At 45.5% G+C, this 25,401-nt stretch overlaps 1 protein-coding gene across 5 annotated transcripts in view; it reads right to left on the bottom strand.

Annotated features, from left to right (window-relative positions):
• Positions 1 to 6,854: 6,854 nt before the first annotated feature.
• Positions 6,855 to 25,401, bottom strand: part of ALDH18A1 (aldehyde dehydrogenase 18 family member A1) — a 51,462-nt gene continuing 32,915 nt past the window's right edge. For 4 of the 5 annotated variants that reach the window (XM_030809177.1, XM_030809179.1, XM_030809180.1 and 1 more), the window contains 7 exons: positions 22,323 to 22,543; positions 17,440 to 17,577; positions 14,918 to 15,113; positions 14,694 to 14,815; positions 12,195 to 12,381; positions 11,133 to 11,228; positions 6,855 to 7,864 (listed from right to left, as the gene is read on the bottom strand). In XM_030809177.1, coding sequence (XP_030665037.1) covers positions 7,683 to 7,864; positions 11,133 to 11,228; positions 12,195 to 12,381; positions 14,694 to 14,815; positions 14,918 to 15,113; positions 17,440 to 17,577; positions 22,323 to 22,543 — 1,142 coding nt within the window. In that variant the 3' untranslated portion in view covers positions 6,855 to 7,682. The remainder of the gene's footprint in view (positions 7,865 to 11,132; positions 11,229 to 12,194; positions 12,382 to 14,693; positions 14,816 to 14,917; positions 15,114 to 17,439; positions 17,578 to 22,322; positions 22,544 to 25,401) is intronic. The other variant, XR_004029295.1, reaches the window with a different exon arrangement.

Below are 25,401 nucleotides of genomic sequence, written 5' to 3'. Positions count from 1 at the left end.
AAATATATATAATTGAGAAATTTTAATTATACTGTTTTATAGCTTAGTTTTTTCCTATTCAATATTTTCTAGTGCCTCTCTTCTCCATGTCAGTAAATATTCTTCAAAAACAAGAATTTTGGCTGGGTGCGGTGGCTCATGCCTGTAATCCCAGCACTTTGGGAGGCTGAGGTGGGCTGAACACGAGGCTGGGAGCTCAAGACCAACCTGGCCAACATAGCGAAACCCCGTCTCTACTAAAAATACAAAAATTAGCTGAGCATGGTGGCGCGCACCTGTAGTCCCAGCTACTCAGGAGGCTGAGGCAGAAGAGTCGCTTGAACCCGGGAGGCAGATGTTGCAGTGAGTCGAGATCGTGATACTGCACTCCAGCCTGGGCAACAGAGCGAGACTCAGTCTCAAAAAAAATAAAAAATATAAAAAAATTAGAGACAGGGTCTCACTATATTGCCTAGACTGGTCTCAGACTCCTGGGCTCAAGTGATCCTCCTGCCTTGGCCTCCCAAGATGCTGGAATTACAGGCATGAGCCACCACTCCTGGCCAAGTTATGCATTTACTAGTTAGGGTCAATTTACACCACCAATTTCAATGGAAATCAACATGATTTTTTATATTTGCAAGGAAAATAGACTTACAAATAGACTTCGGGATGAAAAATGAAGACGAGGCAGACACATCTACAGTGAGGAAAAGGATGATGCCTCCTTTTTCCTCATAGGCAACTGGGGGGAGGGGAAAGGAGGTAAGTAAAGGCATGTTGGGGAAGTCAGAGAAGCATCCACACCCGCTCATTATATCAAGTGTCTAGAGACTCTCTAAATAATTCAGGCACAGTCGGCTCCCTCCAGGGGCAGGTGTTGAGGAGAGTTTCCAGACAAGCAGCTCCCCTTGCAAAACTGGAGCAGACCGAGGATCTGATTACGTGAAAAGGGGTCCAGTTAGTAGCTATGGCAACCTCCTTCTTCAGCCTTACAACTTGCCTTTGGGATAAGGTACAAGAAGCTTCTGGGAAAACGCTACTGCTACGCCCCCTGTGGTGGTGAAGAGTTTTGAAGCTCTGTTGTCTTGGGTTCAAATCCAGGTTCCTCCACTACAGTGTGATCTTGGGGAATTTACTGATCTTTAGGTTCTATACCTGTAAAATAGGGGTAACAATTCCCCTACTCAAATTATTGTGGCATCATACATAATTCATCCAGCCCCCTTACTATGATGCTTAGTACATGGTGCTTACTACATAGTAGATCTGTCCTAAGAATGTCCTCACATTATGTCCTAGGAATTGATGCTTGGACTTTAAATAAAAGGGAAATGTAGGGCCTGGTGCGGTGGCATGCACTTGTAATCCTAACTATTCAGGAGCTGAGACAGAAGGATTGCTTGAGCCCAGGAGTTGAGTTTGAGACCAGTCTGGGTGACAGAGTGAGACCCCTGTCTCAAAGGAGGAAAAAAAAGCAGTGTCGAAAACTAAGAGAAAGCCATTCCTTCCTTAGAAACATAAATAGTAACAGCCAATAGTTATTGAAGATTAACCATATGCTGAATACTGTGCTGAGCGCTTTACATTTACTCTTGCAAAACCATTTATGGATACGTGTTATCAAAATTCAGAGAAGTTAAGACACTTTCCCGAGGTCAAACAACTAGTAGGTGTTAGAATCAAGGTCCAAACCCTATTCTGCCTCTAAATTGAAAAGGCCTGTGCTCTTACCCTGTAGGTAAGAGGATCTCTGGAAGTTATTTTACTGATCTGGCACTTCATTTCCTGGAGAGCAGCCTGAGGATCAGGAGGGGATAATTTGCTGGGCATTGAGGAAGAGCAGGCCGACTTCCTTAGGTCCATGGGACCCGACTGCCCTCTAGCGTTAGAGGAATCCTGGGGCCAGATGGAATAAAGAGTGAGTTGGTTTTCTTAAGGCGTGGTGAATCCTCTAGCCTTCAGCATGGGATCATATCTGTCTAGTTTGGTGTTTTCCTATTGGCCAAAGGGTTTCTCCTAGGGATTAGGGTAAAATAGGCTGTAAAGGGCGGGAGTTAAGGATAAGAATTACCTGAGTTTAGAGTAGCAATTCTCAGACAGATCAATGTTTGGACCATCAGGTGGAGGGAATGTCTCTTATCCCCAGCATCTGGCACGTAGTGGGTGCTTACTGGATACTAAATGAGGCTTTAAAATCTCATTCTCACTAATAGCAGAGTTCTGCAAAATAGTAGAGATCTGCAAACTTAAATGAGGTGCCCTTACGAGTGGTTATGAAGTTATTCATCGATTTTTGCCAGAAGTGCTAGTGGAAAAGACATTGTAACATTTAACTCAATGTCTACTGTAGGAGACTCCACAGGGCACTTTCATAAGGAAGAGAGAACAATGACATTCCTCAATGGTTTATAAATAAGTTGGAGTCAGGGAAGACATGATCGTCTTAGACTGCCAGCCTCATACCAGTGTCCCTAATGGTCCATGGATCTCAGAAAAAGCCCTCTCCATCTCTATAGCTCTGCCCAAGTAGCCTGTTTCAAAGCTACCCAGTGAGCATCTGTGTGCATTGCGCCTTGCTGGGCTCAGTGGGGGATACAAAGACAGATATACCAGATGTGGCTAATTGTGGCCAACATGGATGGTGCTTCTTCCGTGAGCTAAGTGTCCAGTCCATTACCTGATTATTTACTGACAGGAATCTTCAAGGTAAGTATTAGCTGTCTACTTTTTTTTGCAAATAAGGAAATTGAAGCTCATTGCAGCAAAAAACAATCCTGCAAGTTCCTACAATTTACAGATGGCAGTGCAAGTCATATGACTCCCAAATGCATACTCTTTCCACTATGCCACTCTGGCCAATTCTTTGAAATATTAGGACTCCTTTTCTAAAACGCAGGTATCTCCAAGACAATTACTCCTGTCTTTGTCTGCTTGGGCTGCCATAACAAAATATCATAGACTAGGTGGACCAAACAACAGAAATTTATTTTTCAGTCTGGAGATTGGGAAGTCCAAGATCAAGGTGCTGGCTAGTTCAGTTCCTGGTGAGGGCCCTGCTTCCTAGCTTGCAGGAGACTGTTTTGTCTTCTCACTGTGTCCTCACATGAAGGGCAGGAGGTCAAGGTGTCTAGCGTCTCTTATTTTACTTTTTTTTTTTTGAGACGGAGTCTCGCTCTGTCACCCAGGCTGGAGTGCAGTGGCGCAATCTCGGCTCACTGCAAGCTCCGCCTCCCGGGTTCACGCCATTCTCTTGCCTCAGCCTCTCCGAGTAGCTGGCACTACAGGCACCCGCCACCACGCCCGGCTAATTTTTTGTGTTTTTAGTAGAGATGGGGTTTCACCGTGGTCTTGATCTGACCTCGTGATCTGCCCGCCTCGGCCTCCCAAAGTGCTGGGATTACAAGCGTGAGCCACCACGCCCGGCCTTGTTTCTTACATTTAGCTTTCTCTAGCCTCATTTCCTACTGACCCTTAGTCTGTAGCCTCTGCCTAGGGCGAGTCTACAACTCACTTTTTTTCTTTTTTTCTAGACAGAGTTTCGCTCTTGTCACTCAGGCTGGAGTGCAATGGCACGATCTCGTCTCACTGCAACCCCCATCTCCCAGTTCAAGAGATTTTCCTGCTTCAGCCTCCCGAGTAGCTGGGATTACAGGTGCCTGCCACCATGCCCGGCTAATTTTTGTGTTTTTAGTAGAGACAGGGTTTCACCATGTTGGCCAGGCTGGTCTTGAACTGCTGACCTCAGGTGATTCGCCCGCCTTGGCCTCCCAAAGTGCTGGGATTACAGGCATGAGCCACTGCACTGGCCTACAACTCACTCTTTCCTCTCCAAAACTGCCTGGGAATTTTGTCTTTTCTCCACCTCTTATGGAGCACTTCAGCTTTCCCATATAAACCCGCATTACAAAACTCATCAATGAGCTCAAGGGAACAAAAGAGCCTTCCAAGAAAATCTACTCTTTGGAAAGTCACTAGGGGTAACTGTACCTAACATTGCTACCCCCTGACGTAGTAGCTTACCCGATTTTTATCTTCTCCTCTTCCTCACAAAGAGGATCTTGATTTTTGTTTGAGCAGGAATGTGCCAAGCTGTAAAACTCTATTTCCCAGTCCTCCCAGCTACAGTTGCTCATGTGGCCACAATAAACAGTTCCTCCTGATGAGATGTAAGGGAAGTCACTGACTGGGGCTTCCAGGAAAGCTCTTTAAATGTGGGTGTGTTGGGCGAACTCAGCTGTGCATGCCTCTTTCCCCTGCCCTTCTTCCTGACTGGGCCGTAGATGGAACACAGGTGTGGAGATGGAACAGCCATCACGGTGCAAGGGAAGCTGCGGAGTTAAGAATGTCAGGGCTGAAAGTTGGAGAGTCTGGGTTCCTAATGGCATCACGGAGTTGCCCTGTTGGTCTTGAGCTACTTCTGGACTTCTCATTATGGGAGAAAAACAAAACTATCAGGTTACTTATAGTAGTGGCGATGCTGGGATAAATCATATAAGGGGCTTACTAAAAATTCCAATTCCTTGCCCCACTCTCAGAAATTTTGGCTCAGCAGGTCTGGGTGCGGGAATCTACAGTTTTATCTAGCCCCTGTGGTCATTCTGTTACAGTGATCCTTGAACCACAGTTTGAAGTAGTCTGAGGCCCAGCAGCAAATAGCAGAGGGTGTGTGTGTGTGTGTGTGTGTGTGTGTGTGTGTGTGTGAAGAGCGGGTCAGTGATGTTGGGTTTTGCTTTCAATGCCTACCAAAGACTTGGCCAGCTGTGGATGTCAGATATAAAAAACACCTTGTTCAGCTAATTTGCAACTTAGTGATGAAGAGCTTCCCACACCCCCATCTAACTAGAAAGCTTATCCAAGCTCCCATTTCATGAGTGTGGAAACTGAGGCAAAAATGTTTGGGTAGTTACCCAAGGTCACAATGCCAATCAGTGACAGAGCTGGAAAAAAAAATTCTAGAGTCCCAGTTCAGTGCTCCCTCCATTACACTGGGCTGCAAATAGCACCATGAACCTTTAGAGTGTCTGCTTACCTCTCCCTCCCATTTCCTCTCTGTGAGGCAGTGCAATGAGACATTGTGGCTACCTCTCTGGCCGCCATCCCAGCCCTCTTTTGTTCTCCAGCAGCCATACTGTTCAGGTGAATGAATACTGCTCTCAGCTCCATGAATCAATTAGGATAATCTTCTTCCCCTATCCGATTTTCCTCCTCCCTTACCAATAGAACCCTTACTTTCTTGGAGCTGCAATGTGCCCAAATAAAAAAGTTACATCTCCCAGATCCCTTTTAGAGAGGGTAGGCCATGAGCTAGTTTTGGTCAAGCCATTTGGGATGGGGGGGGTCTTCCTGGAATGTCACTTAGAAGGGGCAGCTGGCAGACACTCCTCTGCCTATGGTTCTTCCTTCTTCCTGCTGGCTGGAATGCAGTCCTGATGGTTGGAATGCCACTACCATGTGGACAAGAGCCTTACCCTAGGACAGAAGAGCATAAACCAAAAGCAGCCCCAGTGCCTGATGGCCTTCATGGAGGCATTACCTCAGCCTTGAAGCTGCCTACCTCCAGAGCTCTTTTTACATGAGAGAAACAGGAATGATCAAGTTCAAGCCCCAATTCTTTGAAGTTTCTGTGGCATGCAGTTCAACTCAATGTGTGCATTTATAGCAATCATTGATGCAGGCCAGTTTAATGAGTGAAGCTTGGGGTATTTTTTTTTTTTTTTTTTTTGAGACGGAGTCTCGCTCTGTTGCCCAGGCTGGAGTGCAGTGGCGCAATCTCGGCTCACTGCAAGCTCCGCCTCCCGGGTTCACGCCATTCTCCTGCCTCAGCCTCTCCGAGTAGCTGGGACTACAGGCGCCCGCCACCACGCCCAGCTAATTTTTTGTATTTTTAGTAGAGACGGGATTTCACCGTGGTCTCGATCTCCTGACCTCGTGATCCGCCCGCCTCGGCCTCCCAAAGTGCTGGGATTACAAGCGTGAGCCACCGCGCCTGGCCATCAAAGCTTGGGGTTTCTGTCTGATGATGGTGGTCTTTCTCAGGGCCCAGATGCAGGCCTGCCTTCTCAGTCAGTGGTGTTCCCCAAGGGCCCCAGCTCTCTTGGGCTGCCTTCTATTTAAGATTCCTGGGCATTCGTTGTCTGGTTGGGAGCTCATTGTGGTATTTGTGACACAGTTTCAGGCAGGACTGTTTATAGCCTTTTCAGGCAAGCTATGCCAGAACTCCTCATCCAGAGGGCAGGGCAGTCAGGGTGACTTGCCAGACCATGTAAGGGTCTGGAGAAGAGGCAGGCTGTGCAGCCTGCCTGGGAACATGTTCCACACGACACCATCATTCTTGTGCTGGTAAAACATCCTCAGAGGAAAAGCAGCAGCATTGTACGCGAGTGCTTATTTCTTTAGGAGGCCCCCATGAGACAAGAAATCTTTCAACTGCAGACTGTCAGGCACCAGGGGCCCTAAGGACAGGAGCTAGATGGAGAGTGGGGAGGGTCCTAGCTGTCAGGTGATCCTGAGGCAACAGGACTGGCAGGGAGGAGCTGGAGGGACACATTGAACTAAGGATGTCAGCTGGGGCTATGTGCCACTGTGGGAGCTCGCTCAGGTCGGACCCCACCAACTTCAGACCCTCACTGTACTTTTAGTCTTCAAGCTCGTGGGGCTTAATCTCCTGTTTTCCTTTCCTCTCTCCCCGTCTGAGTCCCTCTGTGGGGTCTGCCTATGTTGCTTCCACCAACAAACACTGTTTAGGCAGATGTCTTGTCTCCCCAGACAGCTTCCAGAGAAGAGACCGTGCCCGCAAGCAGGGCACGAGGGTCACAAGATAGGAAAAGGAAGGGGGTAACAACAAATAAGGAAGAAAACTTTAGTTATGGACAGGCTTTTCATAAAAACTTTATTTCTCAAAAAAGGGGGAAGAATCCAAAGTATTAAAATAATCCTCTAATTTTTGTTTTGGAGGAAAAGGATAGGATGACAAAATAATTCATACAAAAATTTCAAGCATCACTGCTGTAGATATTCCTCCGGCTCAGTGGGGAACATCCTGAAACTCACACCTCCTGTCTGCAGCTTGGGTTCCAGCTGCATCACGGGGAACACAGCACAGCATCTCCTGGATGCAGGAAGCTGCAAGCATCTGGAATGCTTATTAATTTACCCCACAAATAAATACAAAAGGTCAATCTTCCCAGTAGAAATGATTCCATCGATTTTTGTGACTTTCTGATGAGAATGCTAAAAAGAAGAGTTGCCCCTTTTCTACAATTCCAAATCTTCCTTTTTTGAAGATGACTACGTGTGAAAGAAATAAAATGTGAAAAGATTTGTTAAGGATGACTGGCTCTAGTACCAACTAAATGCCAAGGGGGACTGTAACTCACTGAGGTGATACAAAGCAGCCATGGGTTTTCCTCACCTTTTATATGGGGAAAATGCACCTTTCAATCCTAGAAGATAATTGGACTTGGCAAAGTCCCTATCGGTAGCAATTATTTTCTTAAAAAAAAAAAAGGGTGAGCTGGGAGCCAGACTGTGCACATCAGCCAAGATTGCTATTGCCAAACGGAGCCCAGAAGCATCCAGGTACACTTTCCAACAGGCAGATCCCACCAGGAACTGGGAGACAAGAGCGGGCTCTCTCCTGAGATAAGACAAATTCAACTGTGAAGACCTTTTGGAACATTCCCGGGTTTTCCTGGCTCTTTTCAGTTGGTGTTTCTCTGAGGAATAGGGAGGTTCTCATGAAGATATTTTAAACTTCCATGCTCTGAGAAATCTGAGACCACGTGGTCCTTCCCTCGCAGCAGCCACTTAGTAGTAAGCAGTCCCTCAAGTCCTACTGGTCCCCGGGCGTGGATTCTCGATGTACTGATTCCCACTTCAGCTCCTGTGAAAAAGCATGAATAAAAGATGTAGCTTTTCCCAGCCTCTGCTTCCTGTCCATGCCCCAGACCCACTGTGCTGCTTTCCCCTCACTTGGTACCCTCTCTTCCTGCTAATTCCTCACCCATCCTCCCCAGGAGAGCTGAGTCACCCTGTTCCCATAAACATGTTCTCCGGTTACTACAAATCATGATACACCCCTTCTCGTGAAACAGTGTGTGGACCCCTCTTCTGTATTTTATCCCCAGTGCATTTTGACAATGCTATTAATACAAGTGCTGTCTCTTATATCAGTTTAGCATCTGAATTGCGTACTATATTTTGACATTTGGGCATGTTTTGAGGGGTACGACAATGTTTACCATGATGGTTTCACCTCCTCAAATACTCTTTCAATCTTAGAAAGAAAGGGACATGTTCTTGGTATCCCCTAGAAGTCTTAGCACAGGGGACTCATTAGACAGTTACCAAATACATCAAAGGGTTACTGTTCATTCCCTTTCCTCTTGCTCCCAGCTCAGACCTAGGGAACGTCAGGGGTTTTCCTGGGCCTGGCTTGGTGTTCTGCACTGTATACAGTGGAGGCTGGGTTCCCTCATTCATCACAACTTTACTGAGCATGTACTATGTACTAGGCACTGTGTTGAGCCCTGGGGATAAAGTGGTGAATAATAGATACAAGGCCCTGTTTTCGTGGAGTAGATATTACAGCAGGCGAGGCAGCCAAAGGACAGGTGAGTAAATAGTCTCCTGTGGTGCTCAAGTGCAGTGATGGGTGCTATGACAGAGGTTGTGTGGTGGAGCTGGGGACACGCTGGGTAGGATGGTCAGGGAAAGCCTCCCTAAGGAATTGCCTTTTGGTTGGGACCTGAACAGTGAGAAGGAGCTGGCTGGAGAAAACCGGACAGAGGTGCTGCAGGCAGAGAGAAGATCAAGTAGGAGACACGGCGGGGGTGGGATGTGCTTGGGGTAGTGGTTGGCAAGGAGAGTGAAACCAGCAGGATTCAAATTCTGGCTCAATAGCATAGAGACCACATGACTTTGGACACACTACCTAACTTCATGTCTCATGCCTCAGTTTCTTCATCTGGAAAACGAGAATTCATTTTGTAGAATGAAGTGAGAGCATGCTTGCAACACATTTAGCACAGTGCTGGGAATGTAGCAAATGCTCAGTAAAATCTGTTACTGTCATTAATGCATTTTCACAAGGAATTTAACTCAACCAGCTTTCACTCTGAGCTGGTGTTGGAAGGATAATGAAATGATCTTTTGTTCTTCCTTCATCCTGGCTTTTCATATGAATGCTGGGTGCCCCAGCCCTTAAAAATATGTTGCTATTTCTTTTTCAAGTACATGGAGTATAAAGATCAGTGCAAGTGATGTGATAATTACATCAAAATCCCAACATAATACAAATGGGGAACTAAAAATAAAGAGTATAATGATTAAGAATAACTGAGTTAAATTCCCTTTCATAATCTTTAACAATTTGGTGAGAATTATTTCTCCAGGCAGATCATCTACTCAAAAAGTTCAGAAGGATTAAAATGTGTGTCTTTCTGTTTTGTTTTGTTGTACAGATAGGGCCTCACTCTCTCCCAGGCTGGAGTACAGTGGCACCATCTTAGCACACTGCAGCCTCGAACTCCTGGGCTCAAGGGATCCTCTTGCCTCAGCCTCCTGAGTAACTGGGACTACTGGCTCACGCCAACACACCTGGATAATTTTTTCATCTCTGTAGAGAGGAGGTCTTGCTGTGTTGCCCAGGCTGGTCTCGAACTCCCCAACTCATGAGATCCTCCTGCCTCAGCCTCTCAAAGTGCCGGGATTACAGGTGTGAGCCACTGCACGTGGCCTAAAATGTTTTGAGTGGTTGAAATAATTCTCAAATATTCAGAAAACGTGTCATAAATGTATTATTGGAGGTTTTTTTTCTTTTTTTCTTTTTTTTTTTTTTTTTTTTTTTGAGATGGAGTTTAGCTTTTGTTGCCCAGGCTAGAGTGCAATGGTGCGGTCTCAGCTCATTGCAACCTCTGCCTCCCGGGTTCAAGCGATTCTCCTGCCACAGCCTCCCGAGGAGCTGGGATTACAGGCAAGCGCCACCATGCTCAGCTAATTTTGTATTTTTAGTAGAGACGGTGTTTCTCTATGTTGGTCACGCTGATCTCGAACTCCCGACCTCAGGTGATCTGCCTACCTTGGCCTCCCAAAGTGCTGGAATTATAGGCGTGAGCCACTGCACCCGTTCTGGAGTTTTATATACTGGTACCCCTGAAAACCAGAGACTGTCCAAATAACCCCAACATGACAGAGGGCTGGAAATGTTATATCTAATGGAAGGGGACAGAAGTGTCCTTCTGAAGCTTTTTATTTCAAAGTCTGCTACAGAAGGTAACCTTGTACTTCTGGCTGGCCTGTTTGTTTTGATGCTGGTACTTAGGCCCACAGCACCTTCTTTTGTCCTACTATTGTGGGGTTTCCTACCTCTGAGGCAACCTGGCTGTGCCACTTTGATGAAATAAGTCTGTAAAAGGAGTACTCTCAAGTGACGCAGCATGTACCTCTGGCGCAGCCTGTGCAAAAAGGCAGGCTGTGGTCTGCCCATGCTGTAGCGGGAGAACCCAGGCTTTGGACTTGCACAAGTTTGGGTCTGAATGCCAGCTGTGGGACTTTGGGCAAGTTACTACACTTCTCTGAATCTCATTCTCCCTCTATGAAAAATGAATACAAGTACCTGCCTTCTTAGCATGTGAAATGCTTAGAAGATAGGCCTTCTACCAACTCATGGGAGGTTTCATTAATTATTCTCCCTGATAATCCTACCTTGCCAGAAGCCTGTCTCTTTTTTTTTTTTTTTTGAGATGGTGTCTCACTCTGTCCTCCAGGCTGGAGTGCAGTGGCGTAATCTCGGGCTCACCGCAACCTCTGCCTCCCAGGTTCAAGCAATTCTCCTGCCTCAGCCTCCTGAGTAGCTGGGATTACAGGTATCCGCCACCACACCTGGCTAATTTTTTGTATTTTTAGTAGAGACAGGGTTTCACCATGTTGGCCACGCTGGTCTCGAACTCCTGACCTCAGGTGATCCACCCACCTCGGCCTCCCAAAGTGCTGGGATTACAGGCGTGAGCCACCGCACCCAGCCTGTCTCTCTCTTATCTTGACCAAGCATGTGACAGTCAAGGGGAGGTGTCTTCCCCACCTCAACATACCCCTGGACCCCACAGTGCTTCACAAAGAACTTCTTTCTTCCCAACCAGAGTCTTTCTTACCCAGTCCAAAGCGGTAACCATCAGAAAAGCGAGTGCTGGCATTCCAGAACACACAGGCACTGTCTACGTGCTGCAGGAAGAACTCCGCTGTGTTTTCTGCAGGGTAAAGAAAGAGAAACCAAGTTAGGATGATACCCAGAGAACATCTCCGTTTCCAGCCATTCACTGGTGACAGATCAGGGCAGGGTCTGGGTCCCCACTGGGGCCTCCCCATGTGTTCTCACATATTAAATATTCAGGCTTGTGAAAAATCTCATCAGGAAGAAGACAAGTTAGTTTCATCAATCATAGTGTTGTGGAAAGACTGGGTTGGAATCCAGATCTCCCATGCAGGTGACCTGCCTAAACTTCCTACTTACGGGCTCCAGAGCCAGACTGCCTAGGCCTGAACTCCAGCTGTACACCTGCTAGCTTTGTGACCTTCTGCAGGTGTATAAAACTCTGTGTCTGGGTCAAAAGGGACTTACAACATTACCTAGCTGATAGGGTTGTAGAGAGGATGAAACACCTGGGGAGTACTCATCCTAGTGACTAGCACACAGTGAGTGCTTGGTAAATGTTGGCTGTTAATATGGGCGGTACTGCTCTGGTGCCCAATTAGCTGACTGTAAATTCCTTGAGGGGACCCTACTGGCATCCTCCACCATTGAGGCTCCAGTATCTGACACCCAGGAGTGTCCCTGCATACATATTTGTGGAATAAATGAATGAATGAATGAATGCGCAGAGTTGGTTCTGCCCTTAATCTCCTGGGCCTTGGTTTCCTCAGCTGTAAAATGGGTTTATTTTAACTACCTTGTAAGATTTGTTGCATGCATTAAATGATAATGCCTCTGACAGGGTTAGTCATCTTCAAAGCAGAGCTAATCATCCCTGCCCCTCCTCCTCCGGCTGTGACAACATAATAAAGTGACTCATCAAAGTACCAAATGCAACCACTACTAAACATTACCATAAGTCTACTCAAATGATGTTTTTCTGCAGCCCAAGATGGGCTAAGAGGAGCAGGATCAGAAAGCAGCAAAGGCAGACACTGTATGTGGGAAGCATCTGGACACTGACCATTCTCTGTGACGATGACATCCGTGTGGGAGCTGCCGTACTTGTGGATGTGGTCAATGGCATCCTGAACGTTGTCCACTACTTCAATGCATAATTCCAGGTCTCCATACTCAGTTCGGAGTGACTTCACTTCGGAGGGGCTGAAGGTCAGATAGGAGGCAAATTTGGGGCCTGCGTGAATTTTTACCTGGAATAGAGGAAGTCCAGGGGCAACAACATAAAAACAACTGAAATAAGCAAGTTCTAGGATAGAACAGAAAGGTGAGCCTGTAAAACCACAGCCCAAAGTGGCTCCTGTGGCCTCGACAACTGAACTAGTCCTACTTTCCTCCCTCCAGCATGATCTGACTGGCCACTTGCACATTGCTGGCAATGGGCCTCAAGACAGTTGGAACAGAGATTGAAGCAGGAAGCCTTTGAATGTTAAGGATGTGCAAGGTGGGCCGGGCGCGGTGGCTCACACCTGTAATCCCAGCACTTTGGGAGGCTGAGACGGGTGGATAACTTGAGGTCAGGAGTTCAAAACCAACCTGGCCAACATGGTGAAACCCCGTCTTTACTAAAAAAATTAGCAGGGCGTGGTGGCAGGTGCCTGTAATCTCAGCTACTTGGGAGGCTGAGGCAGGAGAATTGCTTCAACCTGGGAGGCAGAGGTTGCAACGAGCCGATATCGTGCCACTGCACTCCAGCCTGGGTGACTGAGCAAGACGCCGTCTCAAAAAAAAAAAAAAAAAAGAATAAAAAAGAATGTGCAAGACGTTTAGTGGGTTATTAACATAAGGCCTCGACTTCTGGCATTTTACTAAAATGAATACTTGATAATAAAGATCCCAGTCCCTGCATATGGTACCTAGCCACTGGACTCGTGTGGAAAAAGGGAGGTGCCACATATACATTCCTAATCCCTGTACCCTGGCGAAATCCCAAGTTTGCTTTAGAGGTAAGCAGTACTTGGTCAGGTTCTTTCAGCACCTCAAACTGTGGCTACTCGTTTGATTTCCAACTGTGTCAGTCTGGCCCCACTTCTAGGTTCAGCTCAGCCCCAGGCTCTGGCTCTAATCCTGCTGCTGGTTAGAGGAATTTAAGGATTCTAAGGCTGGTCACTGAGGATCCCAATCACAAGATGGATCCCACTTAAGCCTTGTTCTCTGAGACATCCCCAGGACAGGGTTCATGCCTTGATTTTTTGGGATCAAGCTTTTGCCTTGGCTCAAGTTATAAGTGGTGTCTGCCTTATCCTCATGATTCCCGAGGCCCTGCCATTGTTTCCTATCTGGGTTCTCACTTCCTCCGTGTTCCTCGGGGACTGGAACCCCATCCCTGTGCAAGTCATCCTTCTAGCTTTACTTCCTGCCATCCAAAAGTGCTGCATGAAGTACACACGGTGACTCATTTCGATTTGGAATTTCAAGGCCATCCTCATTTTAATGACTGAGGATACCACTGGTGTGTTCAAATTAGGTCTGGGGTGGGGTTTAGTCCTGGCTAAACGAGAGCTTTCCTCCTGTCTAATCCAGTTCACTGTGGTGCTTGGCAAACACAGGTGCCCAATCAACAGGCTTCCTTACCAAAGTAAAGTAAGGCTCCCGAACATGAATGACCATGTGATCTAACTTCCTTGTAATCCAGGGAGTACAGTTTCATTTTCAAAACAATTCTTTCCAGTTCTCACTGGGACCATGCCACATTTATAAGCTAACTGGAGCCTTCCTTTCCAGTCACAGGATGGAAGTGAAGAGACACATGTTCAGAGTCAAAGCAACCAAGGCCAACAAGCACCTTCTCTACTGCCATGCTGGTTTATGTAATTCTGAAAGTGTACTGTGACATCAGAAATTAAAGTTGAAAATGCATCCATGCAGAGAGTTTAACAGATTGTCCATTTTTGCCTTGAGGGCATCTATTATATTTTCTTGCAGGCATGAATTTAGGACACAGCACAACTTTATATTTGAAACTTACTGGCTTTTGGTTTGTTTACAACCTTAACAACATAGTAAAAACATAATCCAGGGAGACATTCTACAAATTACTGAATCCCAAATATCACTGCATTAAGTACACTAATATTGGTAACCAAAGACACTGGGGGCAGGCAGTGAATGTACATAAGTTTTTGGTTTGAAACATTTCTGCACCATCTTTCCAAATCAAATCCAAAAGATAACATATGCTTGGGAACACCTTGACACGTGAATAAAAGGTTGCCAGAAACAATTCAGTCAGCATAGTGCCATGTGGTCTGTCTTACCTTTAAACCCTCTTTAGCACACAACACATTCCACTTTGTAATAAAGCTATTTGTGTATTGGTTTGGTTCGACTACTAGAGGGCAGGGGTTGTGTTTTACTCACCTCTGTACTTAGCATGGAACTTTGTACACAGGAGATATTAAAAAATATTGTTTCTTAAACTGCCTTATATGGTATGGCTGTGCCTGGTCTAATTCCACAGGCTTCTAAGACAGGAAGTAATGTACTAGTCCTGTGGAACTCTTACCTGTTCCACTCTCAGCATATCAATGATCTGGTCAAATAATGGTGTCCTGAGCAGATCCCGGTGGATTAGCAAAGTCTCCAAAGCATTACAGGCAGCTGGATATTCACATTTAGAGTCTCTGACTGAAAGAAGATGAGCAAAGAATTGTTTCCATTGACATGATCCAGAGCTGCAGAGAATGTAATATTTCCCCCTTGTAAAAGAGGAGACCCCAACCAGCTCACCTAGCCTGGTGACCTTATCGACACTGGCCTCGGAATCCACATACATGTGACAGATCCCTTCGCTGTGCCCCATCACTGGAATCCCCTTAGCAGCTTTCTGGATGTCTCTGACCAGCTGGGAAGACCCACGTGGAATGATCAGATCTATCATTTTGTCTAGGCGGCAAAGATCTTCAACTTCTTCTCTGGTATTCACCTTTAGAAGGAAAGAAGAAAAAGATAAAGATGACATCTGACCACACAAAATATAAAAACAGCAGCTTCCCTTTTACAGATAAACATCTGTACACTCTGAGAACTAAGTGAGACACTGTGAAAACTTATTCTAAAAACAAAATTAAGTTCCCGATCATGGGAATCAAAAAGTTGTCCAGCAAATGCTTATCAAACACTATATATTCGGGGCTGTGCTCCACATCACATATCACACAGGACACAGTGCATGCTGTCAAAGAGCTCAGCGTCGAGTAGGGAAGGCAGCACTAGGGTACTGCTAGCCATAATATAGGGCAGACAATTTTTAAAATGCCAGAAGCAGCACAAAGGGGTATCTATGGAGGTTAAATGCAGTACACTACTCCAGGCCATGAAGATCACAAAAGGGAGTGGCTTCTCTGTTGGTTTTCTATTTACAGCATTGAGGAAATGTTGGGTTGGTCTTGCTAGGGAGTCATGGTTCTCATGACTTCTGATGGCAACTTCTACCCTGGGATGTGGATTGGAATGACTTAAAGAGCCTGTGTGAGGATACTGAGATTATGGGCATTTTGTTTCCTCTTGATTTTTAATTTTTCTCCATATGGTCATATTACTTTTATAACAAATATATATGTGTACCAGAATGTTCACAGCAACTTTATTCCACATAGCCCAAGACTGGAAACAACCTAAATATTCATCAACAGAAGAAAAGATGAACTGTAGTATATGCAGGTAAATGGAACACTACCCGGCAATTAAATGAGAAAACTACTGCTACATGCAGCAATGGGAATGAATGCCACAGACATAACGAACAAATGACAGGCAACATAAACGTGTGTTTTGTTTGATCTCATTTATATAAATTTCAAGAATAGGCAAAAGGCTGGGCGTGGTGGCACATTCCCAGCACTTTGGGAGGCTGAGGCAGGCAGATTGCCTGAGCTCAGGAGTTCGAGACCAGCCTGGGCAACATGGTGAAACCCTGTCTCTACAAAAAAATAAAAAACAAAAAAACCACAAAAGTTAGCCAGGTCTGGAGGCACACACCTGTAGTCCCAACTACTAGGAAAGCTGAGGTGGGTGGACTGCTTGAGCCTGGGAGGCTGAGGCTGCAGTGAGCCGACAGCCGAGATTGTGCCACTGCATTCCAGTCTGGGCGACAGAGCAAGACCATGTCTCAAAAAAAAAAAAAAAAAAAAAAGGCAAAAGTAATTTAATGTGACAGAAGACAAAAAAGTAGTTTGTGGGGAAGGGGACTACATATTGACTGGGAAGGGCACAAGGGGGCCCTCCAGGATGTTGCACTGTTCTATATCTTGATACAGCTGGTGGTTATAGATGTGTGTGTGAACAGTCACAGAGTTGTTCACAGGATCTGTATACTTTACTCTATGTATGTTACATATCAATAGGAAGAAAAGGAGGGAGGGCACCTGTGTAAGCTAGGAAGTGGTGGGGCTGGGATTTGAATCCCTAAAATCTGTGCTCTTTCCAACCACTATGTTGGCACAAGAAAAAAACCAGATTCTGGTCATTGAGTGTGTAATGAGCAGGTTTGTAGACATTCTCCCAGTAGCCAACAGAATCCTGCAATGTTGGAGCAAATGAGCCAAAAAAAAAAGCATCTGGAATCAGCCTAGGTCCAAATCTAAACTCTATCACACACCATGTGACTCTTGGGGAATTACTTTACCTCTGAATCTGTTTTTTCCCAATGTAGAAAATGAGTCTAATAATTAATGATATTTTCCTTATGGGACTGTTGTGACAATCAAATGAATTAACGGATAAAATGAGCCTTGCACATAGTAGGTACTCAACAAGTAGTAGCTATTATTATCAAACTTCATTTGACAGTTGAGGAGAATGAGAAATGGCCAGTTAAAGTAATGACCTTAATAATAATAGTGATAACAGCATGATCTCATACTCAACACACCGCATGACAGTTTATGACAAACTTTCGTAAAATTTCTCATCTGACTTACCCTAGATCACTCTGCCAATGACAGGAACCCAGGTCTCACGCTCTAGGTCTGGTACTCCTGCTGCCTTGTGACCCAAAGAATGAAGGTCTAATTGACATTCTTGTAAATAAATAGTGCCAAGACGCAGCTATAAGGGAGGGGCCTTCCTAAGCCACTGAGGACCCATCTGGCTCTACAGAATGGCCTAGTCTGTAGGCTCACAGGCCTGCTGGAGTGTCAAATCAGCTTGTAATAGTGTCTTGGCTCTATGTGGCCTAAGTTTTGCTTTAAATTCCCAAACACCTGATCTGGCCCCTCTGGGCCTGACTTGGTGCATTCCCAGGGACCTACCAGCTGCACGGCCTCCTTGACTCCATGGATTGAGAGAGCCTCCTGGGTCAGGAGGTGGAGAATCCGGTTGCTGTGTGCAGCCTCCTTCCCTCCTTTGAGTAACAAGCCGTTACCACTTGCGATAGCCAAAGCTGCCACCTGCAGATCAAAGGGAGAGCAGTGGATCAAAGGAGACAAACAGTAATAGCAACAGTGATGTTAGCATTCACAAGCACTCCTTCTGCGCTAAGCACTGTGTTCATCATTTTATAAGGCCTATGCTGTTTCATCTTCACAACACTGCAGTGAATTAAGTGCCTGTTTTATCCCGTACTTTACAGATAAGGGCATTGAAGTCCAGAGAGGTTGATGACTCCCCAGAGTCACACAGCTTATAAATAACAGGGCTGGGAGCCAGACTGAGGTGGTTTGACTCCAGAACAAACCACTGGATTTTAGCAACTAAACCATATGGCTCCCTTAGCACCATTAGCAAAGAGAACTGAGTTGGCCAGGTGCGGTGGCTCATGCCTGTAATCTTGGCAATTTGGGAGGCCGACGTGGGTGGATCACCTGAGGTCAGAAGTTCGATACCAGCCTGACCAACATGGTGAAACCCCATCTCTACTATAAATACAAAAGTTAGCCAGGCATGGTGGCAGGTGCCTGTAGTCCCAGCTACTCAGGAGGCTGAGGCAGGAGACTTTCTTGAGCCTGGGAGGCGGAGGTCGCAGTGAGCCAAGATTGCACCACTTCACTCCAGCCTGGGCAAAAGAGTGAGACTCCGTCTCAAACAAACAAACAAACAAACAAATAAAGCAAAGAGAACTGAGTTAAGTGGCCAGGGCCACATGGCACCCCCCACCGTGGGGAACAGGGTCTTCAGCCACCTCTGTAAGTAAGGAAGCACTTGCTTCATCTGATCAGGCTGAGGCTGGGCAGCTCCTCTGGCCACATCCTACTCTGGCCTTGGAATTGTTCTGAGAGCTCTAAGTGCTTGGTGCTAAGAACCTGGAGAAGACCAGAGCTCCTGTCAGCCCCTGGGCAGCTGTGGTAGAGACTGCTGAGAACAGAGTCTTTTTCCCACATGCCTGTCTGGGGAGGAAAATGCCTGTCTGGGGAGGAAAGCGTAAACCATCCAGGAGGAGAGCTAGTTGCCTTGTTAGAGCAAAGAGTGAGTGACACTGACCTGATCATCCTACCTCTTATGAAAGTTAAGTAAACTTTCTCCAGACATAAACACACAGAATATTGCACACAATTTTTAGGATTCATGGATTCTGTGAAACCATCCAGGGCTGAGTCCAGATGAGGAGCCTTAGCTGTAGTCAGCTAATAGAGGTATCAGCTCCTTGTGAGGTATTAGCTAGTATGGATGAGTGGTAGCAAAGAAAGTTCATGGATACAGTCCACAGAGAGATTTAGGCCCATTTCTACTAGCAGAGGTGAGTTTGGCAGTCATCACTGGGGCATTTGTGCAAGACAGGTATGTGGCCAGAGAGGTAGTGTGTCAGCATTGGCGAGGGACTGAGGATAGGCTTCAGTGGTATGGGAGTCCCTTGGTGAACACACTGGTTTTAGGGGATGTCAGAGAGTACCCTTCACAGAGCATTCCAGATTCCATCCACAGTCACCTATGTCTTATAGTAAAGAGGTGCTAGTTTTTTGTTTTTAAAATAGAATTTCCCTTTGAGACTTTGGGGCTAGTGCAAAGGAAGAGCTGGTATCCTATAGGACAGTCCAGTGGGGGAAATGCTCCCAGAATTCTGGGAGGCAGTTTAGGGTAATAAAGTGGGGCCACTCTCTAATGACACCTTGTGTTCCCCAGCATGGCTGCTTGGCAAGAACTTTAACGCATGCTTTCTCAACTGGAGGCTGTGATATGTCAACTTGCTTAAGAGGGTTGCATTCTTTTCTTTTTTTTTGAGATGGAATCCTGCCCTGTTGCCAGGCTGGAATGCAGTGGCGCGATCTTGACTCACTGCAACCTCTGCCTCCTGGGTTCAAGCGATTCTCCTGTCTCAGCCTCCTGAGTAGCTGGGACTACAGGTCCCACCATGCCCAGCTAATTTTTGTATTTTTTAGTAGAGACAAGGTTTCACCATGTTGGCCAGGATGGTCTCAATCTCTTGACCTCATGATCCACCTGCCTCAGCCTCCCAAAGTGCTGGGATTACAGGCGTGAGCCACCGTGCCCGGCCGAGGGTTGCATTCTAATTTTCATTAACTACTGAAAGTTCTTTTTCCTAACAGATGTACCTATAGGAAGCCATCAGTGACACTGACAATAAAGGGGTCCTTTTCACATGGGCCAAGCCAGTTATTCATGAATGACAGCAGCAGGCTAACAGAGACCTGTGGTCAGAGAACAAAGTGAACCACAGGCTAAGATATTTGGAAATTTGCTCCTGCACTGTGGTATGGTAGGTTGATTTGGGCTCCAGTCCCAGCTGCACCTTACAAGTGTGACAGGAATATTACCTTCTATGAGGTTCAGTTTCTCCAGCTCTAAAATGGACATATGAACAACTACTTTAGAATACTGGAGGAATCAAGAATGTATATTACCTCAAGAACAACCTGAGAATAAAGTCTCAAAAATTATCTTTTTTTTGGTTAAAAGACCTTCACACACACACAACTGTCTTTGGGAAACCTATCTCCAGTATTGAAAATATATTCTTCAGGATACAAAATCAATGCGCAAAAATCACAAGCATTCCTATGCACCAATAACGGACAAACAGCCAAATCATGAGTGAACTCCCATTCACAATTGCTACAAAGAGAATAAAATACCTAGGAATCCAACTTACAAGGAATGTGAAGGACCTCTTCAAGGAGAACTACAAACCACTGCTCAACCAAATAAAAGAGGACACAAACAAATGGAAGAACATTCCATGCTCATGGATAGGAAGAATCAATAACGTGAAAATGGCCACACTGCCCAAGGTAATTTATAGATTCAATGCCATCCCCATCAAGCTACCAATAACTTTCTTCACAGAATTGGAAAAAACTACTTTAAAGTTCATACATAACCAAAAAAGAGCCCGCATTGCCAAGACAATCCTAAGCCAAAAGAACAAAGCTGAAGGCATCACGCTACCTGACTTCAAACTACACTACGAGGCTACAGTAACCAAAACAGCATGGTACTGGTACCAAAACAGAGAGATAGACCAATGGAACAGAACAGAGGCCTCAGAAATAACACCACACATCTACAACCATCTGATCTTTGACAAACCTGACAAAAACAAGAAATGGGGAAAGGATTCCCTAGTTAATAAATGGTGCTGGGAAAACTGGCTAGCCACATGTAGAAAGCTGAAACTGGATCCCTTCCTTACACCTTATACAAAAATTAATTCAAGATGGATTAAAAACTTAAATGTTAGACCTAAAACCATAAAAACCCTAGAAGAAAACCTAGGCAATACCATTCGGGACATAGGCATGGGCAAGGACTTCATGACTAAAACACCAAAAGCAATGACAACAAAAGCCAAAATAGACAAATGAGATATAAATAAACTAAAGAGCTTCTGCACGGCAAAAGAAACTACCATGAGAGTGAAGAGGCAACCTACAGAATGGGAGAAATTTTTGCAATCTACCCATTTAACAAAGGGCTAATATCCAGAATCTACAAAGAACTTAAATTTACAAGAAAAAAACAACCCCATCAAAAAGTGGGCAAAAGATATGAACAGACACTTCTCAAAAGAAGACATTTATGCAGCCAACAGACACATGAAAAAATGCTCATCATTACTGGTCATCAGAGAAATGCAAATCAAAACCACAATGAGATACCATCTCATGCCTGTTAGAATGACATTCATGGCCGGGAGTGGTAGCTCACGCTTGTAATCCCAGCACTTTGGGAGGCCGAGGCGGGTGGATCACGAGGTCAGGAGATCGAGACCATGGTGAAACCCCGTCTCTACTAAAAATACAAAAAATTAGCTGGGCGTGGTGGCGGGCGCCTGTAGTCCCAGCTACTCGGAGAGGCTGAGCCAGGAGAAGGGCGTGAACCCGGGAGGCGGAGCTTGCAGTGAGCCGAGATTGCACCACTGCACTCCAGCCTGGGTGACAGAGCAAGACTCCGTCTCAGAAAAAAAAAAAAAAGAATGACATTCATTAAAAAGTAAGGAAACAAGATGCTGGAGAGGATGTGGAGAAATAGGAATGCTTTTATACTGTTGGGGGGAGTGTAAACTAGTTCAACCATTGTGGAAGACAGTGTGGTGATTCCTCAAAGATCTAGAACTAGAAATACCATTTGACCCAGCGATCCCATTACTGGGTATATACCCAAAGGATAAATCATGCTACTGTAAAGACACATGCACACGTATGTTTACTGCGGCACTATTCACAATAGCAAAGACTTGCAACCAACCCAAATATCCATCAATGATAGACTGGATTAAGAAAATGTGGCACATATACACCATGGAATACTATGCAGCCAAAAAAAGGATGGGTTCATGTCTTTTGCAGGGACATGGATGAAGCTGGAAACCATCATTCTCAGCAAACTCTCACAAGGACAGAAAACCAAATAACACATGTTCTCACTCATAGGTGGGAACTGAACAATGAGAACACTTGGACACAGGGTGGGGAACATCACACACCGGGGCCTGTTGGTGGGTGGGTGACTGGGAGAGGGATAGCATTAGGAGAAATAACTAATGTAAATGACGAATTGATGGGTGCAGCAAACCAATATGGCACATGTATACCTACGTAATAAACCTGCATGTTGTGCACATGTACCCTAGAACTTAAAGTAGAATAAAAAAAAGAAGAAGAAGAAAATATATTCTTCCTCCAATATCCACACCAGCCCCCAATGGCAGGGTATTTATTCACCCAGGGTATATACACACCTGGGGTAGACAGTCAGGACGAGATTCAAAGATCACCAGCAGAACTCCAATTGGGACAGTCACTTGTTCCAGTTCCAGGTTTTTGGCGATTCGGGTGCGGCGCAAAACACGTCCCACGCTGTCCTGCGAGGAGGCTGCAATCTGTCGCAGACCGATGGCCAGGCTGTTCAATTTGGATGTGGAGAGGCTTAAACGTTTCAGCAGAGGAGCTGCAAGTCTCCCTGAAAAGCCATTAAGAGGATATGATGAAGTAGCAGACCTGGCAGGCTACAGCTACCAACTGATGTGTCTTTTTTTCTTTTGAGACAGGGTCTCACTTTGACGCCCAGGCTGGAGTGCAGTGGCATGATCTAGGCCCAATGCAACCTCTGCCTCCTGGGTTCAAGCGATTCTCCCACCTCAGCCTTCTTAGTAGCTGGGACTACAGGCACGCACCACCAGGCCTGGCTTATTTTTGTAGAGATGGGGTTTCACCAGGTTGGCCAGGCTGATCTTGAACTCCTCACCTCAAGTGATCCGCCCGCCTCGACCTCCCAAAGTGCTGGGATTACAAGTGTGAGCCACCATGCCTGGCCCAGCTGATGTGTCTTGATGTTTCACTGAACATGTGGGACTGCATCAGGAACAGACTCAGGAAGACAATGACATGCCACTTAAACTGTTTTTCTTGGGGGTCCGTTTTGGCAATACATAACATCATGTAAAGCTGTGTACCCTGATACCCTTTGTCCCAGCAATTTCAGTTTCAGAAATTTATCATTTGTATGAATAGGCAGGCATGTAATGAAGATACTTACCATGGCATTTTTGTAATGCTGAGAAATTGAATTCTACCTAAATATTCAGACAATGGTTTATAATTCAGTTATTATAAATAATATATCTAGGTTCACTGACATGGAGAGCTGTCTAGGATATAGTCTACAAAAAAGGCAAACTATAAAACAGCATGTATGATATGATCCTATTTATCAAACACTGCACATATATGTGTGCACAGGAAGAAATCTGGAACGCATCCAGAATAGTAATAATCTCTCTTTCCATATTATTTTTTTATAATGAGTGAATTATTTTTATAATCAGAACCAACAAAGATGTTTTCTTCTAAAATAAAATGTTAAATATTTTGGGAAGGAGAACAGAATTTTAAAAAAGAAAACGTTTTTTCTTTTTTTCTTTTAGAGACAGGGTCTCAGTGTGTCGCCCAGGCTAGAGTGCAGTGGTGCAATAACAGCTCATTGCAGCCTTGAACTCTGGGGCTCAAGTGATCCTCCTGCTTCAGTCTCCAGAGTAGCTAGAACTACAGGCATGTATCACTATGGCTGGCTAATTTTAAAACATATTTTGTAGAGATAGGGGTCTCACTATGTTGCCCAGGCTGGTCTCGAACTCCTGGGCTAAAGTGATCCTTCTGTCTCCCCTTCCCAAAGTGCTGGGATTACAGGCATGAGCGACCATGCTTGGCCGGAAAAAAATAGAATTATGGCAAGCTCATATGCAGAATTTTCTTTATTTTTTTATGTTTTTGAGACGGAGTCTCACTCTGTCGCCCAGGCTGGAGTGCAGTGGCGCGATCTCGGCTCACTGCAAGCTCCGCCTCCCGGGTTCAGGCCACTCTCCAGCCTCAGCCTCCCAAGTAGCTGGGACTACAGGCGCCTGCCACCACGCCTGGCTAAGTTTTTGTATTTTTAGTAGAGACGGGGTTTCACCGTGTTAGCCAGGATGGTCTCCATCTCCTGACCTTGTGATCTGCCCACCTCGGCCTCCCAAAGTGCTGGGATTACAGGCGTGAGCCACTGCACCCTGCCCAGAATTTTCTTTAAAAACAGTAGTATGCATGGTGTGATTCCCTCTCTCCACACACAAACATGTACGTACATATTCATATATATACATGTATATACTCAGGAAGACCATTTGAAATCACGTATCACAAATCATTACTGTGGTCAATGTTGAGATTACAAAAGTTTTCCCTTTCCTTTCTTTACAGTCACAGCCACCAAGATAAAATAATAAAAGCATTTCCGCCTTGGGGGGAAGCAACTGACCTTACATTAAGAAAAAAAATTAAACCATCTTTCTACCAACCAATTATACAAATTAATTAATTTTCTTTACTTTTCCCCATATGCTAAAAAAACAAGTTTTAATTATAGTGTATGGTAAATGCTACATCCTAGCTTTTCACCTCACAACGCAAGTACATTTTCCATGTTGCAAAAATTATCTTAATTACTACTAAATATTCCATTAATTTGATACAGCTGAATGCACTTAACCACACCTACGTTATTAAATGCTCAGCTTGTTTCCAGTTTTTCAGTGTGATAAATCTTGCTCTAAGAATCTTTAGATAAAGAGCTATTTTCTTTCTTTCTTTTTTTTTGAGATGGAGTCTTGCTCTGCCGCCCAGGCTGGAGTGCAGTAGCGCAATCTCGGCTCACTGCAACCTCTGCCTCCTAGGTTCAAGTGATTCTCCTGCCTCAGCCACCCGAGTAGCTAGGATTACAAATGTGAACTACCACGGCTGGCTTTTTTTTTTTTTTTGAAATGAGTTTTGCTCTTGTTTCCCAGGCTGGAGTGCAATGGCGCCACCTCAGCTCATGGCAACCTCCGCCTCCCGAGTTCAAGCGATACTCCTTCCTCAGCCTCCTGAGTAGCTGGGATTACAGGCATGTGCCACCATGGCCAGCTAATTTTGTATTTTTAGTAGAGATGAGGTTTCTCCATGTTGGTCAGGCTGGTCTTGAGCTCCCAACCTCAGGTGATCCGCCCACCTCGGCCTCCCAAAGTGCTGGGATTACAGGCGTGAGCCACTGCGCCCAGCTGTAATTTTTGCATTTTTATAGAGACAAGGTTTCACCATATTGGCCAGGCTGGTCTCGAACTCATGATCTCAGGTGATCCGCCCACCTTGGCCTCTCAAAGTGCTGGGATTACAGGCGTGAGCCCAGCTGTATCTGTTTTTTAGACAGTTCACCATGTTGGCCAGGCTGGTCTCGAACTCATGATCTCAGGTGATCGGCCCACCTTGGCCTCTCAAAGTGCTGGGATTACAGGCGTGAGCCACTGC

The sequence above is a fragment of the Nomascus leucogenys genome, chromosome 3 (assembly GCF_006542625.1).
Source record: "Nomascus leucogenys isolate Asia chromosome 3, Asia_NLE_v1, whole genome shotgun sequence".
Taxonomy (NCBI): domain Eukaryota; kingdom Metazoa; phylum Chordata; class Mammalia; order Primates; family Hylobatidae; genus Nomascus; species Nomascus leucogenys.
The sequence above is the reverse complement of the archived record's forward strand: the minus strand, read 5'-3'. Positions and strand labels throughout refer to the sequence as shown.